The sequence below is a fragment of the Ambystoma mexicanum genome, chromosome 3q (assembly GCF_040938575.1).
Source record: "Ambystoma mexicanum isolate Mex_15411 chromosome 3q, UKY_AmexF1_1, whole genome shotgun sequence".
Classification (NCBI taxonomy): domain Eukaryota; kingdom Metazoa; phylum Chordata; class Amphibia; order Caudata; family Ambystomatidae; genus Ambystoma; species Ambystoma mexicanum.
The window spans coordinates 476908269-476934000 of NC_090926.1; the positions used below are offsets into that span (position 1 = coordinate 476908269).

Consider the following 25732-nt stretch of genomic DNA (forward strand, 5'->3'; position numbering starts at 1 on the left):
CCATAACTGACCCGCCTTGCCCGATGTGGCAAGGGCTACACAGAGGTTTGCCCGCTTCAGCTCGCCCCAGGCTGCTTGACCCTGCTGGTGGATTAGCAGGCAGCAAGGGCCCAAGTTTACTGATTTGCAAACAGTCAAGTTCTCTCGTTCTGGCTCCCCCCGCCCTCCACCAGGACCATGCAGACGGAGCAACAAAATCAACTGGTTGGGTGGCTCGATCAGCTGGGCACACAACGAGAATGCCAGCAGAGCCCTGGGAGGTGGTCTTCAGTGGCGGCGGTCACCAAGGCTCCTGCACCCCCCACAGCAGCTGAACAAACAGGTCCTGCTCTACTCCTGGCTTTTTTCTCAAATCCAGCGAAGTAAGTTACTATACTCATTTGCTCAGTTAGGCATAGGGCTCTCCCCCACTGTGCGGGTCTCTCACGTCTAGCTGTTTCCGTGCCAGGCAGGAATCCCGATCCCAGGCATTCAGCCATACTGTGATTAGCTGCAAAACATTTATACCACTAACAAAAAACCTCTAAACTTTCTGCAGACTTATCTCACTCAAACTAATACAACTACCTCTTGCACCGCAATACGCTCACACTTCGCCACACTGCTACAACACATAATCCACACCAACGGCACACGAGGACTGACATCGCCCGACACTCGCACCAAAAGCTCAGCACCCGGTGTATACCAAGTTGAAGCTGCCAACAGAACGCCACTCCTCTCACTAACCTACTCCCTCTTCACCCTATTAACTAATTCCACCAGAGCACCTGAGGTCCAACGCCGTTGGTGACGGTGCACGGTGCAAATATCTTTAACATTTAACATTTAACATTTAACATATGTAATATTCAGGTATTAATTATTAAACGATTACAAACTAAGGGGGTCATTTTTTAATTCTATTTTATTGGGCATTTGCAAGATGCTTATACATCAAAAATTGTATTGACAATGGAATATGATCATAGTGATGATTAAAGTACAAAAGTGGTCTTACTAGGCTTTGTGAACATTCATTAATAACGCTAAAGAAAGTTACCAGGTCCACCAGTGGTATTTCTGAAAACTCACCCCACTCAAACTTTACAACCAGCAAAGGTGGCATTTCTGGAAAACTTCCATTGTTCTTTTAGAAATACACCACCATTAGCGGTAATGTAAAAAGGTATTTTTTAAAATGGTTTTCAGCCATTTTCAGCATCAATGTGAAATGAGAAATGGATTATGTACAGTAGATGCGCTTAACACTGTTGATTTTCTTATGCACAAAAGGGTGCATTCTGGCCCTTGTATGCATTGTATTAGCAAGGTAGAGAGAGGAGGCAATCATAGATGCCTGCCTTTCTATCCACTCAACATTTCCCTTGGTAAAAACATATTCACTGTATTGAAGGGAAGCACCTGTTTTTCTGTCCTGTACAGTGCAAAGAAAGATGTTAAACATTTGGGTCCAGTTTCGATTTCTTACCTCCACCTTTAAGGTGGAGGCACAAATAGGTGAATTTTCTGCAAGAAGTATATCTAAAATACTGCTGCCAGTATTACCATGGAACACTACTGATGGTATTTGGGCAAACCCTGAATTGTGTGGACGGTAGAATCAATGGTGTTTGCCTAATTTTGACAAAGTTGAATGACACCCTAAGTCTGTGATCCATTTCCATTTTCTTGTTCAGAACACATCTCTTATGAGACCAAGAAAAGACACGCATTCAAATCAACACAAGATACATATTACAAAGCCACGGTAGTGGCTGTGTAGTTATGGTTAAGTTGCTAATCCCATTCGAAGAGGACTTTTTGGGGGTCTTATAACTTTGCTCCCTCTGGACGAATCCTCACCAAACTCTGCAACAAAAGTATATGGCCCAATCTTTTTTTGTGCAAATTTTGGTGAGATTTGGTGCGGGGGGGGGGGGGGCAAAGTTCTAGGGAGGGGGGCCAAAAATGTCTGTTTTTCCCATAGACATAATTGGAAAAAACTTTGCTCACGCCTACAGCCCAAAACGCTGGACGGATTTGCAGGAGCGGCGCTTTGGTCCTGGAAGCTTTTGTTAATTTGGTGTAAATTCGTCCAGTAGTTTTTTTTTTATAAATTGCCAAAACGTAAGGCAAAATAATTAGTGATAACTATGCCTGCTCCGCGGACACACTTCCCTGTTCGCTGCGCGGACAAGACACCGATTGGCTACTTTGCTTGCGTCATGTCTGCGGACAGGCAACATGTTCTCTGATTGGCTGGGGTGAGGCGTGAGGTGCGTCACATTGTTTTGATGCGCCCCTCATCTTGGATCCGCCGACAGCGTGGCGACGAACAGAGGCCAAATGCAATTTTGGGGAGTGTGTTGCTGTGCAGACGTGCTTGGGGAGGGTTGGGTGTTAGAGATGGGTGAAATACTGTATTTGTTTAGGTGGCAGGTGCTCCCAATGTGTTCATCATGTCCGGGGTCGTAGCGGTTGTCTGCGGATTGAGTCAATGAACTACTGGATATTTTACTTTAGTATGATGTTGGTTTTGCGTTGTTAGTAGAGGATTGATTGCAATTAATATCCCCTATAAGCAACCCACATACCACAGTCAAAATGTTTGGTATTATAGGTGTGCTATGCTGCGGTAGTTGTGGCCAGGGCGTAGGTCTTGGGTGCATGATCGAACGCCTTAGGCCGTAGGCCATGCACCCAAGACTCTACGCCCTGGACACAACCACTGCAGCATAACACAGCCATAGAATCAAACACCCATCAAATATCCAGAAAGCAAAAGTTTGAGTGCTGTTTTATTTGTAGAGTTTGTATGTGAAGTTATGGCTAGGCTATGCAGTTCAGATTCTAGTGTTTGTAATAGGACTGCGTTATAAGATACCTTTGGAAGTAAATATTTTGGATTGTGTTGTATGATTGTGCACATTTTCTTTGAGATCTATTCATAAACAAACTACTTTGCCACAAATGCCTTTCACTAATTTAGAGGGAGGTATTTTTGCTGTTTTTGTTGAAGGTGCACTGACAGCGCAGCGGCGAACGGAGGCAAATTGCAATTTTGAGGAGTGTGTTGGTGTGCAGAAGTGCTTGGGGAGGGTTGGGGAGTAAGAGATGGGTCAAACACTGTATTTGTTTAGGTGGCAGGTGCCTCTGATGTGTTTGCCATGTCCACGGTTGTAGTGGTTGTCCGTGGATATAATCAATGCAATACTGGCTATTTTACTTTAGTATGTTGTTGGTTTTGAGTTGCTGTGTGAACAGGAGATGGGTTGAGCTGACAGGTGGTGTGGCCTGACTGTTGGAGTCTCTGGGAGACTGCAAAGTTCTCCAGAGCAACAAAATACATCCATAGAAATATCGGCCGCATTGGTGAATGGTAGCAAACAATTCATATGTTTTTCAAAAATATTTGTAATGCCTTTGTGCTGTGAAGCGCTATCAGTTTCCATTCTGAGTGAAGGTCAGCACCATAGAATGTTTGTTTCCTAGCTGAGCACAGCCACTCATGGTACAGAGAATAAGGTCCAATTGTTTTTTGACCTTGAAACAAAGGGAGGATTGCGAACGGAATGCATGAAGGGAGGGATGTAAGACTTTGAAATATGATAATGTTCACCATTCAAAAATTGGACAAAGGAACATGTCATTTCATTTTATGAAAATTCGTTGAAGTGGACGGAGTGCTTGTTTTACGCTGATAGAATGGAAATGCCGAATATTATGTAAGTTTTACTTTGGACGATTTTATACACAAATTAGTCAAATTATAATTCGGTGACAATATTGGTGGGGTACATTGTATTGTGTGTTGTGTTTGGTGTATTGCAATGATACACAATTAGAACTTGTGTGTGTTGTTTGTTTTGTTGTGGGGATATGGGCAGTGCAGCATCGAGATGGGTGTAGTGCAGTAGTGGGTTCACCCAGGTTCACAAACATGTAATTGAACGCTAATATTTAATTAAAATTCTGTGTATCTGTTCTTTTTGGTTTTATTTAGTTTGCTGATTGCAGCATCAGCGTTAACATCCCATTTCGAGCTCACCATACTCCGTAGCAGTAACGTGTATAGCAAACTGAAGAGTAATTTGCACATTTTTTTGTTTGATTTATCATTGTTTGGTGTCCGTGTTCATCAATAGTTGTAATAGAGGCCCATATTGATAGTTAAAATGATAAACTGTAATAAGATTGGTTACTGAGACATATTTCTGTTCTTTTTTTTTCCACAGCTACATCTTGACTTTCTGAGATTGATTCCAGATACCAACTGACATTTTTTTTAACCGGCAGCTACAGATATACGTCAGTGGTTGGATGGATGCAACGCTTTTTTGGGATGATCGACACAGGCCCATATGCATGTACGTCATACTAGCGATAAGGAGCAACTTCATATCTTTTGTGGTGGCCTAGCAGAAGTTCATGCCATAGTCTTCACAGTGCGTCCAATCCATTTTTAAATCCAAAACGAATAACGCATGACTCACGATAAACATTTGTGGATCTAGAACGAAGAAAACAATTACCTATTTGCTTTCATATGTAAGTATCCGGATGTTCTCAGAGTGTTTATTGTGAAATGAAAGTACTTTACAAATTGTACAATTTGGTATTTCCTTTAAAAGTATGGTTTCATATTCAAAATGGGGATGCGCTGTGTTGTGAGATGATGTGTGTTGATATTCTGGGTTCTGCATCAAGGAACGTTATCACGTAGGTGATGATTGGGTGCGTTTTACTACGCTGTATAGTAATGTTCTGGAGATAGGTGGAGCTTATCACTAGGTTTGTTGATATTAGACTCAGGGGTGGGGCATATGCATTAGTGCCGCCAGGGCAGTCCACCTTGGGTGATGCAGGGATGGATAAGATTATCACTAGATGGCCACGTCCTGCTGCCTGATTTTGCATGGGTGAAAAAGAGTAAAATTATGGTAAATTGCATAGGAAATGTTTGTACGATCGATCGATGTATGCTTAGAAGTACATGCCCGAACACTTGGGAAAATAATATTTCTGAGATTTTTACTAGATCAATTTTTTGCTCATTCGCTGCAGATGATTTTCTTAGGTATGTTTCTGTATTATTGTTAATGTCTGTATGGTGTGTTTAAAAACATTTTTTGGGGATGGTACACATAAAGTAATGTGTAATAATTTGTTTATATAGAGAAGTGTGGTGTCTTCCATTAGGAGGGGCGGTTTTACACCTGAGTGTACCCCAGGCAGGAAGCATCATTGGCGCCCCTCACCGCAACAAAAAATGACAACAAAATAAGTTGGGTGCAGATGAGCACAGACCATCTTACTATAGTATTTTGGGGACGTGATTCAGAGTGGGCTATGTTTAGAATTAATAAACTAATTACACCTGCATGATCTTCACTGCAGAATATTCCCATCTTACAATGCATTATTCACCAACATAAATATGTTATCCATTCTCTTGAAAACTGGTTATAAAAAGAGGCATGTTAGTAATACTTCAATTCTACAGTTCACTATACAAATGTAGATCTTGCACCAACTAAATGTAAGGTTAGTAAGATGGAGAGAGGTAAAAGGTATGGGTACATCATATTGCTTGGCAATACTGTGATACAAGTGTCATCACAGGTGTTTGATGGGTCCATTGTCCACATACCTTTACAATATGCAGGCATTTACAAAAGGAATGCCACCGAGTTGTCGGGTGAGGGGGTGCACACTGTAAGCCTACTTAGCAGACTTTTGCTATGAGGTTGTATACAACTGACTATGCTGGCATTTTCAAACACGATGAAGGAGGATTTCTGTGCTATAAAGGAAGTTGTTGTAATGCATAAATACACACATGATTCCAATCACTGTATCAGTAACTAGTCTGCCAAACATTGGTTTCAGTCCGATATGCTTTCACGCTACATTTAATGGTCGTCTTCCTATCCTGCTGTCCAGTCAGTGCACTTTTGAGCCTTGCTTGCATTTCAAAACTACCTGCCACTACTTGATGTCCAAGTGCATAGTTGAAATGTGAACCAAAAGAGCCATTCTTGGCTTTTCTCGTTGCATGATTGGATTTCTAGTTTCATGTTTCCCATGTATGGGCCTATATATTCCAGCATGTAAAGTGAAAAGCAAGAACAGGCTTGTGTTATCGGGCATGATATGGGAGTACTTGACAGCTATACAAGTATTCATCAAAAACTCATGCCGGCAGGTTTTTGCGACTGCTCTTCACACTGTGCTATGCCCAGTCTGCTTTTAAATGCTCCTGTAGCAGAAGTGTTACCACACGTGGGTTTTTACGTAAACTAAAGCATGTGTGTGCCCTATATTTTGAAGAAGTCTGTCCCTTACTTCTGAGAACACCTCATGGTGGCCACAGTAGTGAGACGTTCAGCAAATGATTATTTTCTTAAGTCCTATTAGTTTAAACTGAGGTTCTTAGGGTTTTCAATTCCGCTTATGCATGCATGATAGTACATATTCTAGAAGGCACAGAGAATTAAGTTAAGTGCTACGAGACGAGTGACTAGGCAGGTTCAACTTGACGGGGACGCAGTCCTGCTCCCCAGACACACATGTGGTCTGGTGCTACATCCCTAGTCTCCACACAGCATTTTACCCCTATGCCACAGGCGTCCCTGGGTGTACCTAGTACATAAAATGTCTAAATATATAAAATCAGTGAAAAAACTTGTTAAAGGGACATTATGGTTAAGTTGCGCTACTAAAAACCTATGAAAATCTGTAAAAAAAACTTTGTTAAAGGGACGTTATGGTTCGAAGTAAAACAAAAAAAAAACAGAAATTCGCCAGTTATGGTAAGCTAAGCAACCATAACTCGCGCTACCCCTGTGCACTGCTAAGACTAACACCCAGGACAACAAAGATGACATCACAAATGTCATCGATGACATCTCTGAGAAAGTGGTGCAAGGGGTTGATGGGTCAGGAAAATAGGGTAAATCTGATGGAGGTATACATCTGGTATGTAGTTCAGCAAGTTGATTGTTGCTGACATATTCATTTGTCCTGCATGCCACTGCACCCCATTGTAGGACTGTCTTGACCCCTTTTAAAAGTGATCCATACTTGTTATGAACATATGTTTCAATTACTACTACTCTTTTTTTTTAGGTTGCTTTATCATGTGACTTAGTGATTTGAAAGTGCATGCAAGTGTACAGACAAAGAAACAGCTGATGAATAGGACAGGTGAGGCAACGGAGGATCGGTGCACCTCCCTAAGGGCCTCCTGTGAGCCTTCCCATAACATCACAAGTTCACCGGCCTACAGCGGCATTGCCTGCAGGTAGGAGACTTGGTGGAAGCAAGCAGAGTGACAGGTGTTTTTGTCCAGCTGATTCTGCGTTTTAAGGGAATGAAGAATCCATGTGTTTATTTACTGTTAAGCAGGCGGGTACCTGCATTCAGTAACCTTTACCAACCTGGGCCATAAAACTTTTCATCTTTATTTGCCTCTCCCAAATGGTGGCCCGGGCTGAAGTAGCACTCTAGTCTGAATGCTGTAGCCTGGTGGTGCTGTGATTGGCTCCTTGTTTATTTGAATTGCCAATCAGCAACCTGACAGGTGAACGCCACCCCCCACTAAATGCCTCACTCCTTGGCTCCCTTTCTGTGCTTCGATTCTACTTGCTGGGCGACAACAACAGAGGATGGGCACCGTCCCTGAGGGCCTCGAGTGAGCCCTCCCCTTATATCACAAGTTCACCTGCGCACAGTGGCATTGCCTGCAGGTAGGATACTGGTGGGCAGCCAGCAGAGTGAGAGGCATTTTTGTCCAGCTGATTGTGCGCTTTACAGGAAATGACAAATCCATGTGTTTATTTCCTGTAAAGCGTGTGGATACCATGCTTCAGTACCCTTTACCAACCTGGGCCATAAACTTTTACATCTTTATTTGCCTCTTCAAAATGGCGGCCCGGTCTGACGTAGCATTCTATTCTGCATGCTGTAGCCTGATGGTGCTGTCATTGTCTCCTTTTTTCTTTTGACCAGCTAATCATCAAGCCAGCAGGCGAACGCTGCCCCCTCCACCAAAGATCCCACTGCTTGGCTCGCCTTGTCTGCTTCGACTCTACTTTCTGTGCGACTGCAACAGAGGATGGGCGCTTCTCCCTGAGGGCCTCCTGTGAGCCTTCCCATAACATCACAAGTTCATCAGCACAGTGCAGCATTGTCTACAGGTAGAACACTTGCGGGCAGCAACCAGAGTGAGAAATGTTTTTTGTCCATCTGATTGTGCGCTTTATGGAAAACGAAGAATCCATGTGTTTATTTCATGTTAAGCGTGTGGGTACCGTGCATTCAGTACCCTTTACCAACCTGGCCATAAACTTTTACATATTTATTTGCCTCTCCAAAATGGCGGCCCGGTCTGAAGTAGCATTCTAGTCTGCAAGCTGTAGCCTGATGGTGCTGTGATTGGCTCCTTTGTTCATTTGATCAGCTAATCATCAAGCCAGCAGGCGAACGCTACCCCCCCACCAAATCCCCCCCTCCCCTCCGTGGCTCCATTTGTGTGATTCGTTTCTACTTTTTGTGCGACTAAAACAGAGAATGGGCGCTCCTCCCTGAGGGCCTCCAGTGAGCCTTCCCATAATATCACGAGTTCATGGGCACAGGCCAGCATTGCCTACAAGTAGAAGACTTGCGAGCAGCAAGCAGAGCGAGAGGCTTTTTTGTCCATCTGATTGTGCGCTTGATGGACAATGAAGAATTCATGTGTTTATTTTATGTTAAGCATATGGGTACCGTGCATTCAGTACCCTTTACCAACCTTGGGTATAAACTTTTACATCTTTTTTTGCCTCTCCAAAATGGCAGCCTGGTCTGAAGTAGCATTCTAGCCTGCATGCTGCAGCCTGATGATTCTGAGATTGGCTCTTTTGTTCATTTGATCAGCTAATCATCAAGCCAGCAGGCGTACGCCGCCCCCCACCACAGGCCCCACTCCGTGGCTCCCTTTGTATGCTTCGACTCTACTTTCTGTGCAACTACAACGGAGGATGGGCGCTTCTCCCCGAAGGGCCTCCTGTGAGCCTTCTCGTAAAATCACAAGTTCACTGGCGCATGGCAGCATTGCTTGCAGATAGGTGACTTGCAGGCCGCAAGCAGAGTGAGAGGCATTTGTATCCAGCTGATTGCATGCTTTACGGGGAATGAAGAATCCATGTGTTTATTTCTGGTTAAGCATGTGGGTACCATGAATCCAGTACCCTTTACCAACCTGGGCCATTAACTTTTACATCTTTATTTGCCTCTCCAAAATGGCGGCCCAGTCTAAAGTAGCACTATAGTCTGCATGCTGAAGCCTGATGTTGCTGTGATTGGCTCCTTTGTTCATTTGACCAGCCCATCAGCAAGCCAACAGGTGAACGTGCCCCCCCCCACCAAAGGCCCCACTCCTGAGGCTCCTGTTTGAACCTGTCTGTTCCAAGGAGGGCCTGGAGAGCCATAGTCTTGCACCCCAAACTATGATCTGTCCCCTGAACTGGTCACTGGACAGCTACTGATCCATAAGCCATCCTCAAACTCTGGAGTGATTCATGTGAATTTGGCAGTCCTCCACAACTAACTTTCCTGAGGTGCATGCAATGCTTCTCTCTTCCTGCATCCTTGCTAGCTATAGTCAATTCCTCTACTGCGTTTTCTACTTCACTGATGTTTAACCTTACCTCTGCACCATTTGATTTGCATTGTTTGCTGCCTCCATTTTTTTAAATCAAATCTGGGTGTGCTTTAAAATCAAATGTTGGTGTTTTAGCATAGTGAACCATCTATGTTGCATTATTTGCAGCCATCATTTTTAAAATCAAATCTGGGTTGCTTTAAAATCGAATCTTAGTGTTTTAGCATTCCATACCATCTGTTTTGCATTGTTTGCTACCTCAATTTTTAAAATCAAATCTGGGTGTGCTTTAAAATCTAATGTTGGCATTTTAGCATTGTGCACCATTTGATTTGCATTGTTTGCTGCCTCCATTTTTAAAATCAAATTTGGGTGTGCTTTAAAATCTACATCTCTGGTATCACCTATCCATTATAATTCTATTCATTCTGAATTCTCACGTATTTTCTCTGACTCAATCTACTAGGCCTCCTAGTGAGTCTAGTCAGAACGGCTCAGTGCAGTGCTGCCAGTCCTCCATCCCTCCTTGGCTAACCCTCTACATTCCTATGGCCCTCTCCATCTCTTCCATACTCTCTAATTGCTACACTATCACCTATTCACCTTTCCTCTCCAAGTCTGGCAGGAAAGAGCACACAAAAGATATCCTGAGTGCAAACCCTCGACTTCACATTGCCGTCACCTATTTCAGTGCTTTCTCTAGAGAGGTTTTCACTGATATCCATTTCTCTGTCCCCTCTCCTGATCACTGGACCCCACATCTCATCTCCATTCTCTCTCCTTCCTCACACTTCTCGATTAATGGTGGCACCAAGTGGGAAGTCCTTTTGGCTGGCTTCACATCCTCTCATTGCTTCGTTAATGTCTTTCACACTGGCACCATTCTGGTTCAGGGTCCTAAACCCAACCTTCTTCTCTTTGATCATATCCTGCATTCTCTCACTTCCTTAATTCGCCTGCATCTCCCCCTTATTCCCATTCCCTCCTTCCTCTGAATGGTGTACTACACCCCTGTACCCCACCTCAGAAATCCTTCAAAAGCACAGGCCACCTCCACCTGGCGACTCTCAATGCTCACTCAGCCAACAAACACGCCTCTGACATCTATCTCCTTCTTGAAGACTTTGACCTTGACATTCTCGCTCTTAACGTGACTTGTTCAATGCCAGCTCAGTCACTGCCTTTGACTTCCTCCTCCCTGTCAGATTTAAGATGATCTCCAAGCCTCACCCTTACCACTCTGGCAGGGGGTTGCCTTAATCTTCTCCTATTGGGTTCCTGCTTCCACCTTACCTACCCAAAACTAATCCTCTTTTGAAAGCCTGGTTTGCAAACTGGTCACCTCTCCCACCTCCAGCCTGACCATCGCTACCATCTACCACCCCCCAGATGCCTCCTCCCTATTCCTCTCAGAAAGGGCTGACGTCAGCTCTTCTTTACTTTCTTCCACCTCTAACCTTCTCCTTCTGGGTGATTTCAACATTCAACGGGACTCTCCTTGCTCTGCACCACTCTTTTCGCTGACCTCTGCTCCTTGCTTTCCCTCTCCAATCTCACCTCTTGGTCAACTCACATAGCTAGTTACACTTTAGATGCCCTCATACACTCTGACCTTGCTCTTTCCCCCTATCAGTCATCTCCTGGACAAACCTCTCTCTTCTCTCATCCCATCTGGGTCCCATTGGCCCCCTAACTGCCCCCCCAAAGCTGCTCCAACTTTGTTCACTAACACGCCTGCCCTATGAAACGAGTGACTGCAGCTGCCTTTGCCTGCACCTTGACCCCCTTAACCTCCACCCCTGTTTCTACCTCTGATTCTGTCCTAAGCAACCACCATCTTTCCATCCACAACACTCTTGACATTCTTGCCCAAGTTGTCAGCATCCTTCTGAAAGCTCCCTCTAAGTGTAACACATGGTACGACACCAAACTTGCAACCCTGAAACAAAAGTGCAGGGCAGCAGAACGGAAGTAGCAATCTTCAGGTTCACCCTCTGACAAACTGGCATGCTGCCTTCTCCAAAGCAATACAGACTTACATTCAGGCACGGGTCATAGGCGCATCCAATAACTGCACTGACCTTTTCAAAATATGCACGGAACTAGCCAACCCCTTTGCAGTCTCCTCCTCCCCTTCTCCGTCCCAGGCCCTCTGCAATGCACTGGCCTCACACTTTGCCACCAAAACTCAGGACATTCTGTCAACTCTCTCTACTCTCCCGCACAACCCATCCATCCTCCCCCTCCACATACCCCCTCCCGTCCCCTTCCCCCTTTTCCTTCTTGTCTCCTGTCACACACGAGGAAGTGTTGTCCGCTCCATGAAGGTCTCTTCTAAACAGGTCTCCCCTTGCTCATCCAAGACAATGAAGGATGTTTTTGGCTCTCTTGCCTATGTTCTCGCTGATTTCTGCAATCACTCTTTTACCACTGGATCTTTCCCCTCCCCCTCAAACACTCCATTTTGTACCTACTCCTGAAAAAACCTTCCTCTAACCTTACCTGCCCTGCCAGCTATTGCCCTATCTCCATCACACCTTCCTGGGGAAGCTACTTGAGAAACTGGTTTGCCCCAACTTAAATCTCACACTGAATGTGTTGGTGGTCCACGACCATCAATCTGGATTCCGAGCATCCAGAGGCATGAAAACTGCTCTTTTGAACACCCGTGAAGAACTGTTTGCATCTCTGGACTCCAATTTCTCAGCTGTCCTTATCCTTGTGAATCTCTCCTCTGCATTTGACAATGTTAAGCATTCCATACTCATACAAAGGTTGCACAATACACTTGGTATCTCGGAACAGGCACTGGATTGGCTGTCCTTTTTCTCACTAACCGCTCTTCCCAAGTCATCCTGGGCCCCTTCTCATCTTGTACTTCCATCAACTCTGGTGGTGTCCACTAGGGCCCTTTACTCTCCCCCTTGGCTCTTGAACATCTACCTTGTTCTCCTCGCACGCCTCATCTCCACCTTCTCCTCCAACTTACAATGTTATGCAAATGACACGCAGCTCTTTTCTCCCTCCTGACTCTCTTTCACCCTCCATCATCCATGACTGCCGATCTGCCACCTAGTCCTGGTGCACCTCCAATGAACTCTGCCTCAACGCCTGTAAAACTGAGATTCTTCCCATTGGGACCCCTGCTCCCATCTTCTTACCCTAACTTTGGGCCTCCTCCTTGGCTCCCCCTATGCCTTCAACTGAAGCCAGAAAGCTTGGAATCATCTTCGACTCCTCTCTCTCCTTCCTCCCTCACTCTCTGGACATTGCCAAAAAGTCTAACTATCAGCTCTTCCTTCTCAAAGGAATTCTACCTTTTCTCTCTTTCCCTCAGAAGCTCTCTGTGACTCAAGCCCTGATTCTCTCAAGACTTGACTACTGTAACAGCCTCCTCCTGACTTTGCCTTCTACCACTAATCGACCCCTTCAGCTTATCCACAGTACGGCAGCAAGACTTATCTCTGGCCTTAAGCCCAGTGACTGTATCTCGCCTGCACTAAAAAGTCTTCACTGGCTCCTGGTTGCTGCACGGATTAAATTCAAATCCCTCTGCATCATTCACAAGGCTGTCTGGGCCAGGGGACCACACCATCTTCAAACTTATCTCATTAAATACTCTTCCTCAAGACTACTTTGCTCCTCTGGCACCGACTCCTTGTGAGTAAAGCATTTTGCTAAAGAGAGGGCAGAGGGTCACTCTCTTTCCTCTGTGTGCTCCCTCCTTTGGAATAGCCTCAATCTCTCGCTGCTCCTTGGCATAATCTTCTCAAATTCTGGAATCTCCTTAAGACTTTCATCTTTTCCTCCTTCTTCCCTCTTTTTCTCCTCTGCTAATCTCACTGGTGCTGTATTGGTGTCCTTGACTATTATGCATCTTCGGGGCCTAGACATCCCACACCAATGCTCCCCAGGTCCTGTCTTCCACTGCACTTTGCAGCTGAAACCCCTCTGCCCTGGAGACTCTCACTCGCACCTCCTGCGGCCCAGGCGGTGTTGCACACAATCATTCCTAGCTCTTCGTCCATGTCTCAACCTTGAGCTTGGACTTCCCCGCACTTACCCCCTCTTCCTTCTTCCTTTCTGCACTTGCTCGTTCTGAATACTGTCAAGGCATAGTAGGTGTGTCCCTCCCATTATGCCCCCTTTGCTTTTAATATTGTGTTGTAATTCTATTCCCACCCTCCCTGCCCTGCCCTGTGGGTGCTTGGAAACAGTGTATTCTTATGGTATGAGCACATAACAAGTAACCAATACATAAATAAATAAATGGGTATTTTGACATGCCAGCTCATTTATGACTCTGAGAGAAAACCAAGACCCCCTGCCTCGGCAATGGCTCTGCTCTGCCAATGAATTCTGTAACTTTGCCACCTGTTTGTATTGTTCTAAAACTAAAAGTGCATTGGGAAGGCGAGAGATATATCCTGCTGTCGAATTACAAACCGTAACACAATGTTTGGTAAGTGGGAGAATTTCCAGGGGTCTGGGTGTCTTAGAAACCAAAAACATAACTGAAAAGAATGTTCATGAAAGGAAAGTAATGTTAATAATGTCTATTACATACAATTGAGAATGTTTTAGAGGAGGAGAGGTTGGCATTCAGTTTACTTGTTCTGGAAGTTGTAGCTGCTGCACTGCGGGCTTGGGCCATTGCACTATGGGTTAGAAAACTCTACTCCCCCATGCCAAATGTTGCCAATACTCCCCTGTTTACATACCTTTCCTGCAGACGGTCAGGGTGCTCCTAGTTTTCATCTATTCCTGCACCTGCACATTTCAGTTTCCTGATCATATGCCAGAATAATCGAACAGTTCTGTTATCTGCAAATTTACCAAATGCTAGCCTAATTCCAATCACTGTTTCAATGATCTGTTGGTTAAGATAGTCCACACCTTTTCTGTAGCTGCCCATTGTGAGTGTTCAGCAGTCTTGAAAGTAGCAACAATTCAAAGATCCTAGACATAAAGACAGCTGAATTGGTCCATGTCCTGACTGAAATGTTTCATAGCTCACATCCCAGAACGAGCGCTTCGTGTTGTAGGCATGCTGCTATTGCCCAACTTTGGGCACTCGTATCTACTTCGGAAGTACAATGACCCTTTCAGGGTGTGAACAGGTATCCCAGAGTTCGAAGAATAAATAGATGAACGAGGAAGCGAGGGTGTGCTTTACAGTTCTGTTATACAGAACCTGTAATCCGGATATATGCTGTGAAAAGGTTCCATACTCTTGTGGAAGACTGCAGTGACGTAGATAGTCTAGTTTCAGCAAACATGCGAGGAAGAACATTCTCAGATGCTTCATTTGCTGCAAGTCCAGTATGCAAATCCAGTGTGTAAATAGGGATTTTACAGGCAGAGGGAGGGCAGGCGGATAGGACGGGGGGAGGAGGGATCCACCCTACCACACTATGGGAACGCATTTCTATTCACTGGCCTCCAAAGTCCTGGAACTGCCTGTGCCCTTTTAACATGCCCCCTTCTGTCTGGGATGGACAGGTACATAGACATGGATAAAAAAGGCACAACAATGCAAACAGGAGTCTCTGAAGACCTCTGACTGCACAGATATTCCCAGGGACACGAGAAACAGCATATGAGGACAGAACATCTTGTCTCTGACTAAGCGACAGTGTACTCCCAATTCTACTGGCAAAGGCATCAGATACGCATTTTGTGGCTTGGCTGAAAATGCCTGTACAAAATCATTTTTGGTTGGCAGATTCCAATTGAGAATTCGATCAGCCATAAAGTGCAGCCATTTCTGTCCACTTGCTTGAGAGGATATCAGATTGAATTGAAAGACATGCTTTGTGATTCTGTGACATTGCTACTTATCTTGGGTGTGTCAATCTACTAGCCTTCGCTGTGCGACTGCTGCGCAAGGGGAGATGTACAACTCGTGGTTAGGCTTTAGAATTCGTACTGAGAAGGCGGGAAAGCAAATCTGCAGTTTCTAGTGGGGGAATGAAGGAATCAACTTTGTGAATTTGGTTGATTGGCTATTTTCATTCAGCAAAGTTGTGGAAAATAACGTTAACATCCTAATTGTCATGGCAGCAGTATCTGGCATGGAAGCAGCTGGACATTAGTAGAGTTAGCACAATATTTTCTGTCCTCTGCCATTCAGCAGAGTTCTAAAGCAACACGATTGCCTAATCTTGACAGAGATGGGTTGGAGGGCAATGGCAACTCTTTGTCTTTGTCAACTTTGGAAACTGTCCCTGAAGGACCTGTTTGTATGGGGCGATCCTCGGTGGATACACCTTTGGTTGCAGAACATGGGAATTCTGAGAGTCGCCACATCAATGCTAACCCTTTATATTCATGTGGATCGTTGATGGTCTAGTCATAATTCCGTCCTCTAAAATTACATATTTAGGGATGTTTTTTAGAGCTGAACTGAGGAAATCCGGCATTGTTGACTTCCTGAAAACGGAGACCCTAATGGGTTTCTACCAGCTAAAATGGTTAAACGCAAGGCATTGTAGATTCACCATCAAGCCACTTGTAGAACTTTGCTGAGATCATGCCGTACCTCTTCTACTGACCAAACAGTTCATATCTGTCATGAGTCATAGATTTGTCCCCAAGTGAAGGCCACTTTTGGCAGAAGGTCCTGGGGCTGCCTGCATGTGTCCCAATGGCCACTCTGTAGTTTGAATTGGGTATGCTTTCATTGAAGGCCTGCTACCAATAGGGGGTTCTGTCATTTTTTGGCACACTACTTACTCCTTCAGAGGTTCACCATTCATATTTGTCTGGGTAGAAGTCTTAGCAATGTATTTTCTGACTTCGATCGGGTGATTTTGTCACTGGGCATGTGACATTCTGTGCAAGATTCGAGTCAGTACTGAGTTACTTATAACCATGACGCTCTTTGTGAAGAAGTTACTTTCTAGCAAGGATTGGATTGAAACAATCCAAAAAAAGGAGGTCTTATACTCTCGATAACAGCATGACCTGGATCGAAAAGCCAGTGAATGTAATGCCACATACTCTTGCACGTTATACTCATCCTTACTGGCCTCAGCTATTCATGAGTCTTTGCCTGAATGTGCTTCTGACTGGTGAAATACGGGCTATTACAGCGAGCATCACTCCAGCTGGAGATGCGTGTGATCTCTGTAAGATCCCGGCACGAGCCAGACCAGACACCATCTGGTTTTTCATTGTAATAGCATGCAGGAGTTGAGACTTACATACTTTCTCATATTTGTGTAAAATTAAGAGTGGCTACAAACAGGAGTTTTATTACTGAGTGGTGGGGGGTGGGGGTGCATGAGATGGGCCTAATCATTGCGCTGTTGAAATGTCTAGGTGCAGTCTGCATAGTTGATATTGAGCATTTATACCGCGCTCCAGACAGACTTAACTGTATGCAGGCGCCTGTCGAAACAAAGCCTCGATGAAGTGCAGGATAATTCATATATAAATGCTATCACCTAAAACTGGGCAAATTCTATTTTAACATGTAGGTTTTAAGAGCCTTCCGAAACCTGAAAGATTTCTTTTGACAGTGCCTATAAAGTACCTGTAAAATTAACATGTAATGCCTTTTAATGGAGCACATATCATTGCAGGAAGCGAAATAGAGCGGATGTGTGGAAATCCAATGGTAGTTAGGTTTGCCCGGCCTCTTATACGGTGACTTATGGGGATGGCAGAGGGATTGTATTCCTTACAAAACTGAGTACAGTCCAAAACTGTTCTGTTTTACTTTAAGTGTGGGATTCATTAGTGATTTATGAATATTGACTCATTTTCTTTTTGCAAATATTTCATGATTCTCTGATATTATGTTCGTGATTATTTTTAGAGTTTAATGATTTTAAATTGTATATTGAGAGTGAATGATTTCTTCTTTTTAAAACTTTATACGCAATGGAATTGTGAATGAATTGTTCATTGATATTGAAATGTTAATACGTTTATGTAAGGACAAGTTGTTTGGTCGAATCAAAATTAAAATAATACAAAGATTAGGTGACATTTTCTTCAAATATGTATTCACCCCAGGAGCATGGAGTGGGACATCCTCAGCCCTGATCTGATTTGTATGCTGGCATAGACACTGGGATCCCCAAGGTTTGTTCATATTTGACGTTATAATACACACAGGTCTGTGTAATGATGGCTGACATGCTTGCAAAAGGTAACCACCATTAATGATCACCGTCGTGCATGCATTCACACGTGCATTAAGGTGATCAAAGTGCAATTCCTTACTCGGGAACACAATAATGAAACTCCAAAACAGGAGACCTCGGACACAGACATGCAGGTGTCTGTCGTCCGCTCCCCTGGACTCCACATCAGGACTGATGTGAACCCAAAAGTGAGAGCAGTGGATGTAGGTGATCGCTGCATTCTGCTTCGACAGAAGTGTCAATTCGCCAATGCCAGGAGATGGTGAAGGGGTAGGAGTGTTTACAAAGTAATGCCACACTGATGCCGCCTGAACAGTATTTGATTCAAATACCTACGTTACAGACCGGGTCGGACTGGGCCATAACAAACATGGCCCACCGTTTCAAATAGCAATTCATACCTTTTGTGACAGACTGAATAGTACCCAAGGGGGAGGTTTTTAATAAGATGTGATGCAAATTGTGCATTTTAAAAGAATGTTGATTCAGCAACACTTGTCTAAACTATTAGCCGCACAGTGAATTAACTCACCAAACTGGCCCACTTTGACCCAAAAAACGGACCCACACCAGAGTTTTGTGTTTTTGGTTCGGCCATGAGCCTACTACCCTATGGACCAGTCCGAACCTGATTACAGGCTAAGGAAGAGTAGGCCCAGCAGATGCTAGACAAGGATCTACATTGCAGGACCTAGTTCCAAAGAGATCACTCTTTACTTTTGGAGACACTCCGTCCTGACGGGGTCATAGAAACATACTTTAAAGATTAGGGCAGACATGTTTAAAAACCGAACAGCCTTGTGCCTGTAAAACTAAACACTGTTATCCTTTATAATGCTTGTTAAAGACATTATTAAAAATAAAGCTAATACTTGCTCTAGCCCCCATAAAATACATGACTCCGTTGTTGTGACAACAGATAAAGGGCCCTGTGGTGAACTAACAACATAGGGGCAGGCCCAGGCATAAGAGTTGAAAGAGAAAAGGTTCCGATGTTTAGGGGCTTGTGTGTGGTTTCTGTGACATCCTGATACTGAGTGCCCAGCCAGGAGAGAACATACATGTGCAATGACACCTGCAGTGGAAGTGTCGGCGGTGGTTTCACCTTCTGGTTTTTGGTTTGGTAAGTCAGACTTTGAAGTGAATAATACTGCCTGTGCTATGAGTGGGGTGTGTTGTCATGCGTCTGTGCCCCTGTGTGCCTGCTTCACTGTTTGCGGTACCAACACTTGTGCTAAACACCTAGAGCATCTTTACATGTTTAGATGATGTCAGCAGTTGGCTTTGCACCTGTATTTCCAGTCGAAAGTTTGGATTTTTAAAATGAAATGGTGACTTCCGTCCTCCCATTTGTTTTTTGATCTCATGCAGTCATGTGCCCCCAAACCCCAACTGCTGAATGATGCACATTTCCTCGATCATAGTGCCTTCATGACAAAGGAGCTTCACAGTGAGGGGTTCAGTGTGTGATCTTCAGCTGTTTTGGTTATTAGTGTTATTGGGTTGTGGACCACTCGCTGCCGTCATTTCCATGGTCTTTTGGTGCTCGGGCAGATCTAAAAAAAATGGGTTGAGATTTGGTTAGTGGGGAGATAGGGCAGCATCCAAAATAGCTGTGCTATTTTTCAAGCAAAGAAAAAAAGAGAGGAGTGTGATGCAGAGCCACTTTTTGAGTGACATGGGACACTTTCCGGCATTGAGAGATGGAACAGAACCTGTCTCTGGAAACTGGAGTGCCTGCCTGCTCTCGTGGTAGAGGTTTAGAGTGAGCAAGACCCAGCTGTAGGATCCTTTCATCTTCTCGCTCTTAAGAATAGATTGATCACATTACAATTTGTCACAGTTCTCAAGTCAATTTCCTTTGTGTGTGATTACATTCAGCAGCCGGCACATGTGGCACACATACAATGCTTTCTCAAAGCTTATGAGTCATTCAAAGTGCTTGATTACATCACGAGACAAAGTTGCTGTGTCTCATGTGCGGTTGTCATGGTGGTGATGACTATTAGCGATCGCCAGTGTCTATATGGCAGGTCAGTGGAGTTCTACATAGGCATTTTGTCTTGGGAGGATAGCTCAGGAGCAACGTGCTCGCTGTTCATGCAAGACAGGTTCGATCCCTGGGTCCATGCTTAGACATCTCTGGGTATTAAGTGCGTTATGAATAACATATCATTTCATTTAGGGCACCATTCTAGGAATTCTTTGCACGGTTCAAAATGACTTGGCACTCCTGAAAAGTTACTTTGCACTGCCGCCACAAACCCTGATTCATGCAACTGTGCAAAGTGTATTTTTGTCGTGCAAAAAATGACTTTGCACGGACCTTGCACGGCAAAAAGACACTTTGCAAAGTTCCTTGAATCAGTGTTTGTGTTGGCAGTGCAAAGTCACCTTTCAGCACTGCAAAGTCACTTTGAACCGTGCAAAAAATTCCATGACTAGGGCTCTTAGAGTATGTATTAATGGTGCTCATGGACATGTCCTGGTAATGTAGCAACCCAGCTGCACCGCTGCACAGAGAGCTCCTAAGGCACTACATGGTGCCTCTGGCAATTGGCGGTGCACACCCACCGGTCCTCAATAAAAGAGAGGAAAGGCAGGAAAGTACTTGGGAACAGGTACCTCAGGTACCGAGAAAGAGAACAGTGACGTTGCTCCAATCACAGTAGAGATTGCTGGGGCCTCTAGGAGCAAAACCCCAGTGAGCAAATCGTAGTCGCAAACTACAGTGGGGCACTTGAGAGCAAGGTTGTAGTGGGACTGACACATGGGAGCAACAGTCTGCAGGGGAATCCAATGTGGGATCCGGGAGGGAATCACTGTGACTCACATGGTGCAAGATCACAGCAGACAAGGTTACAAAGGGACATCTCCAGCCTTGGGTGCTAGAGCCTGCCCTTCCTTGTGGCACACCCTGTGTCCTGGTGCTATGCTTATAATCTGTGGATGGGGGACCTGCCAGCAGCACCGTGTCATGCAGTCCAAAATGCCGAAATACGGGCAGTATGTTTAAGTGCAGTGCATAATGAGGAACTGCAGCGTGTGGTACTGCAATTGTTGATACCTCGGGATAGGCTTTGCCTTTTAGAAGGTTGACCAATCCAGAGACATCTCTGGTGAAACCTGGTAGCTGTTAGTATGTGGGTGTCTTGGCTTTGGTCCGATGCCAGCTCATGGAGTTGGAGCTTACTGGCAGTTTTGTTGGTCCTACTGTCATTTTACAGACTTATATTGGCGTGGCCAGCGAAGAAAAACAAACTGGAGGCCTGATGGCATGATGCAGTGCCCGTCCTGCCCATTTCAGAGCTCATATACTCACGGCACACCTTACCTGTGGAGAACACAACGTTCTTGGACAGAAGCTTGTAGTCTACAATGGAGAACTGCGGCAGCTCGATCTTCTCCACTCCTGTGACAGCATTGGGGCTCCCCCGCCAGTAGAACTCAATGTCGTCTGTGGTGTAACCATCTGCAAGAAACAAAGACACATCGCGTGGCTATAGGTTCTTCTTCAGTCCATTCATCTCTTCAGGTTTAGTAATCAGCCACAATATGAACAAAAGCAAAAAAAAAAAAAACAGGGACCCAACATGTGTATTGTCATGTGGAAAAGAAACTTGGACGACAAACAGAAGGTGTGCGCACCTTGGCACCACATTAAGATCGACAGATGCTGGCGGAGGAGGAGGCAGTAACAAGTCTGCGTCTGTGACATTGTGAGGTCAAACTCAACATTGAGACAGTAGAGAAGGATTGAAAGCAATGAAGTGACATTAAAAAAAAGAAACCCTTTTCTCAACCACCCTGCAGAGAGAGACATAGTAAATCAGTTCAGCACATATAATTCAGCATGTGCACACTCAATCAACCAGCACTAATATACACGTTTCATGATTCTTCTGTAAGTGAGAAGAAATCGATATCACATCAATGAACACTGAAATACTAAATTCCCTGAAAATTGGGATAAAAAGCGAGGAAAAATACCTAGGAACAAATCACGGCAAGAAACAATTAAAATCCACAGAGCTCCCATTCACCCCAGGATGATGAAACTCAGGGTTGATACGAAAAATAAAGCTGATTGAGGTGGGAATAGTGGCTTCGTTATGAGACATGGTCCCTGATTTACAGAAGCATTTTACAGTGGCTCCATCCCATTGAAAAAAAGCTTTGTAAATCAGGCCTACTATATAGAAATAGAACTATAACGCCGAAGTGCAAGCAGCATCGGCTAAGGATGCTGCTGATGAGTCACCGTGAAGTGCCACAGGATTTAGGATATGATGGGAGCCTTGGGGCCTGATTCATGGAATTTCTTGCGTGGCGCAAAGTGACTTTGCACTGGTGCGAAGTGTATTTCCAATGCCAACAGACACCTTGATTCAAAGACGGTGCAGAGTGTATTTTTGCAGGGCAAAGTGACTTCACCAGTGCAAAGTCAGTGCAAAGTCACTTTGCACTGGAAAAATACACTTTGAACCGTTCGATGAATCAGGGTGTTTGTTGGCAGTGGCAAGTCACTTTGCACCAGTGCGAATTCACTTTGCACCACGCAAACGATTCAATGACTCAAGCCCTAAGCATCCTCTCGCATCAGGAACTCGGTTGGCATTTGCTTGGGTGTATTTGGCTCTGTAGATCCAGAGGACTGTTGGACACGCAAACCTGGCACTAAGGACGCGTCAGCGCTATCACAGTACCAGGGAAGTACCAGCATAAAGTACAACCATAAGAAATATTCACCGTTTCAATTTTTAATAGAGAGCCTTGTTTGTTTGGAAAAACAACGCATATTTTGTGACACACGTGTTGTGACATGACAAAAGGGTCTTTCAGCGGAGGTTTCTGTGATTACAGCATGGAAGGACATTGTGAAAACACATCCCCGACTGTCGACCAAGTATTTCCAGACGTGCCCAGGATAAAGTCATGTTTTACTGCTTGTTGTTTAGCTGGTATATGGAGCGGGAAAGATATGTGCCTGCTGAGGTTAACGTCCCATGGCACTCAAGAGGAAAAGGTTTGCAAATCTGTGTTTTCGGGGTATGAGAGAGCAGGGGAGACATGCATTTTAGTCGCACAGTTTGAAAGTGGCACTGAAACGCTGATCCTAACATGCCTTTCTTGCAGATGAGAGCACAGTGTGTTATGGTGGTGCATCGCTGAGTCCTGGCCTGAGTGGAGCGAGGCCTTGGCGTCTCCAGCTGGGCAGCATGTCTAGCAGCTGATCAGCTAGTGAATAACTGCATCCAGACTAAAGCGAATGATTAACTGGCAGAAGGAACTATATAACCGCTCTGGAGACTGCCGAGCGTGACTGCTGGAATCTGCTTCTGTCTGCCGGCGTAATATCAGTGTCCGCACGTTATGGCGGCGTCGTCCCGCTGTTGGAATGATGCCTGTTTCTCTCCCTTCCTCCTTTCATGCTCGTGGGAGTGGGTGCATGTTAAGTGTTTCTTTCTTTTTATTTGATTTTATTTTTATAGTTGTGTTTAGTTCAAAATAACTTGTACAACTGATACAATTTCATTGACATTAATAATAAACACGTACATATTCAATCTCGCAACCATTCATTCGTCAATTTTCAGTTAAACATTACTATACATTTTCAATTCATTTTCATAAATTCATATATAAAATTTCTAAGACAATACAAATAAATAAATACATTTTCAAAGCAATCTCATCTACAGGCTTCAGTATTCAATGGTAATAGTAATGTTATTATAATCATGAAAATCACAAGAGTAGTCATTGGCCCTCATTACGACCCTGGCGCTAAGGGGTTTGCGCCAGCGTTAGCTGCGCCGACCCCTTACCGCCAACTACGAGTTCCCATAGCGCCATGGTCATTTTTCCGCCCGCTTTTTGCGGGCGTAAAAATCCATGGCGCTATGGGACCTCAGTGTTAATTACGCCACCGTAGTGTACGGTGGCGTAATTAACACCTTCCCCACTCCCATTGAGCCCTATGGGGCCGAAATGGGAATGGGGAAGGGTAAATGGGTCAATGGGGACTTACCGCCCCGCCGACCTCGGAATGGGGCGGTAAGTCCGCCATCCGCCATGGCGTAAAGGGACTTTGCGCCATGGCGGAAAAGTCCGCCGATGGCGGTAAAAATCCGCCAGGGTCCTAATGAGGGCCATTGTGTGAGTCACGGTTATTAACTAGTAGGCACTGAGGACCCAGACTATTTAAAGGTTAGACACTAATCATCATTCAATTTATGATCAAATGTAGAGTGCTTCATACTTAGAAACTACAACTATTTTACACGCTTCCAACAGTTACAGACACATTCTGAGCGATATTCCATAGCTTATATAAAGCAATAGGCATCGCTTCAGTAAGGCAGTAGTGGCAACAATGAATTGTCGAGACATACTCGATTCGATGTACGAAACGTTCATATTCCTGATAATAGGTTGATATTAAAACGGAACATTCTGTTAATATATGTCTCACTGTCTCTGTATTTTCTGCTACATGACAAATCCGGCATTGTCGATGGCTTTTGTCCAGCTTCCATTGTGAGCCATGAGTAGCTCTGATCGGCAATTGGTTTGTTCTCAATCATCAACAACCGGAACCTGCGGTTGTGCCAGTGAAAAGTCACTTTGCACGTGCAAAAAATTCCACGAATCAAGCCCATAGCGTACACACGTTGAAAACGATAAGAGCACATTTTGCGCTTGGCAGTTGCTGCTTGCAGCTTTGTCTTGAAATTTGATTCACAGAACCTAACGATAAATGTTAGCTATCTTGAGGTGTTGCGGGACAGGAAGACGATGTCTCCTATGAAGTGGTACCGACTTCGGCAGAGATGCCTCTAACAGTGTCTCACTCTATTAGGTTGGTCGCTATGCTTTTCCTTAGACTGGACAACCAGCTGCGCAACCTTCCTGGTAATGAGTGTGCCGAGATCTCAAGGCACGTCCGCTCACTGGAGAGTGCCAGGGACCATGTTAGTCCAGAATTACCTGACTGTCTTTGGCTGGCTCTTGTGTGTCTACAAGTTTTAAAGTCATATTAAAAGTCGACAGACTGCGTCGCTCCATCTCTGTAGATTTCCAAGTGAGGTTCTGCAAATATTCCAGTTTTCATTATGGCTGTCCACTAATTCTAAAAAGAAGTCTTCAATAACTGTGTCAAACTGTTGGAAAAATAATGTTATGGTATGCCAGACAAGAGATACATATATATCTATTTAAATAATATGTAGGTATACACTCGCCAAGTGAGGATACACAGGATTCGATTCAAGGAATTTTTTTGCACGGTTCAAAGTGACTTCAGTCCATGATTCAGGACCTTTCTTGTTTAGCCTATCATCTTCGTCTCAAAATGAACCATTATCAAAGGTACTGTCCAGCCCATGGACATTGCTTAGAAGCACTCAAGCCTTTCAAGTTCACGAGTAAGAGGGCTTTTCCCATCAGCCGTGTGTCTTTATCTATGCTTACTATTCATAGGAGAATCATCAGCCTCTCCCTGTTACTGCTGGAATAGGATCAGAGGCAAACCCCATTTCCGGAGCTATTATGTGACTGTTACCACAGGACAAAGATCAGAGGCAAATATAAGATCTCTTATAGCTCCTGTTGCATCTAATAGTGTTTCAGTGATTCAATTCCCTTCTAAGATGCTAGAACGTTCCAAAGGGTCACAGCTCTTTCAGGTCTCCCAGTGCTATTGGGGTTCACATTGTTGCCATGGCTTACAGTGCTCACAGTGCTTTCAGAATTCACAGTGCTGCCACCAGGATTCAAAGCACTCTCATGCCTTATAGTACTTTCAGGTTGCCAGTGCTTTTAGGGGTCACAGGTGCTTTCGGCGAACACATTTCTATTGGGATTCACAAAGCTCTGATGCTTAACAGCACCTCCAGGATTCACAATTCTTTCCGGTATCACAGCACTCTCAGGATTCACAGCGCTGTCTGGT

General features: G+C 44.6%; 1 protein-coding gene across 2 annotated transcripts in view; it reads right to left on the reverse strand.

The window, feature by feature from the left end:
• The window catches only part of GABRB2 (gamma-aminobutyric acid type A receptor subunit beta2), a 1186575-nt gene that overhangs the window by 20932 nt on the left and 1139911 nt on the right, over positions 1–25732 (reverse strand). For both annotated transcript variants that reach the window (XM_069654272.1, XM_069654271.1), the window contains exon 6: positions 21113–21250. In XM_069654272.1, the coding sequence (XP_069510373.1) occupies positions 21113–21250 (138 nt within the window). The remainder of the gene's footprint in view (positions 1–21112; positions 21251–25732) is intronic.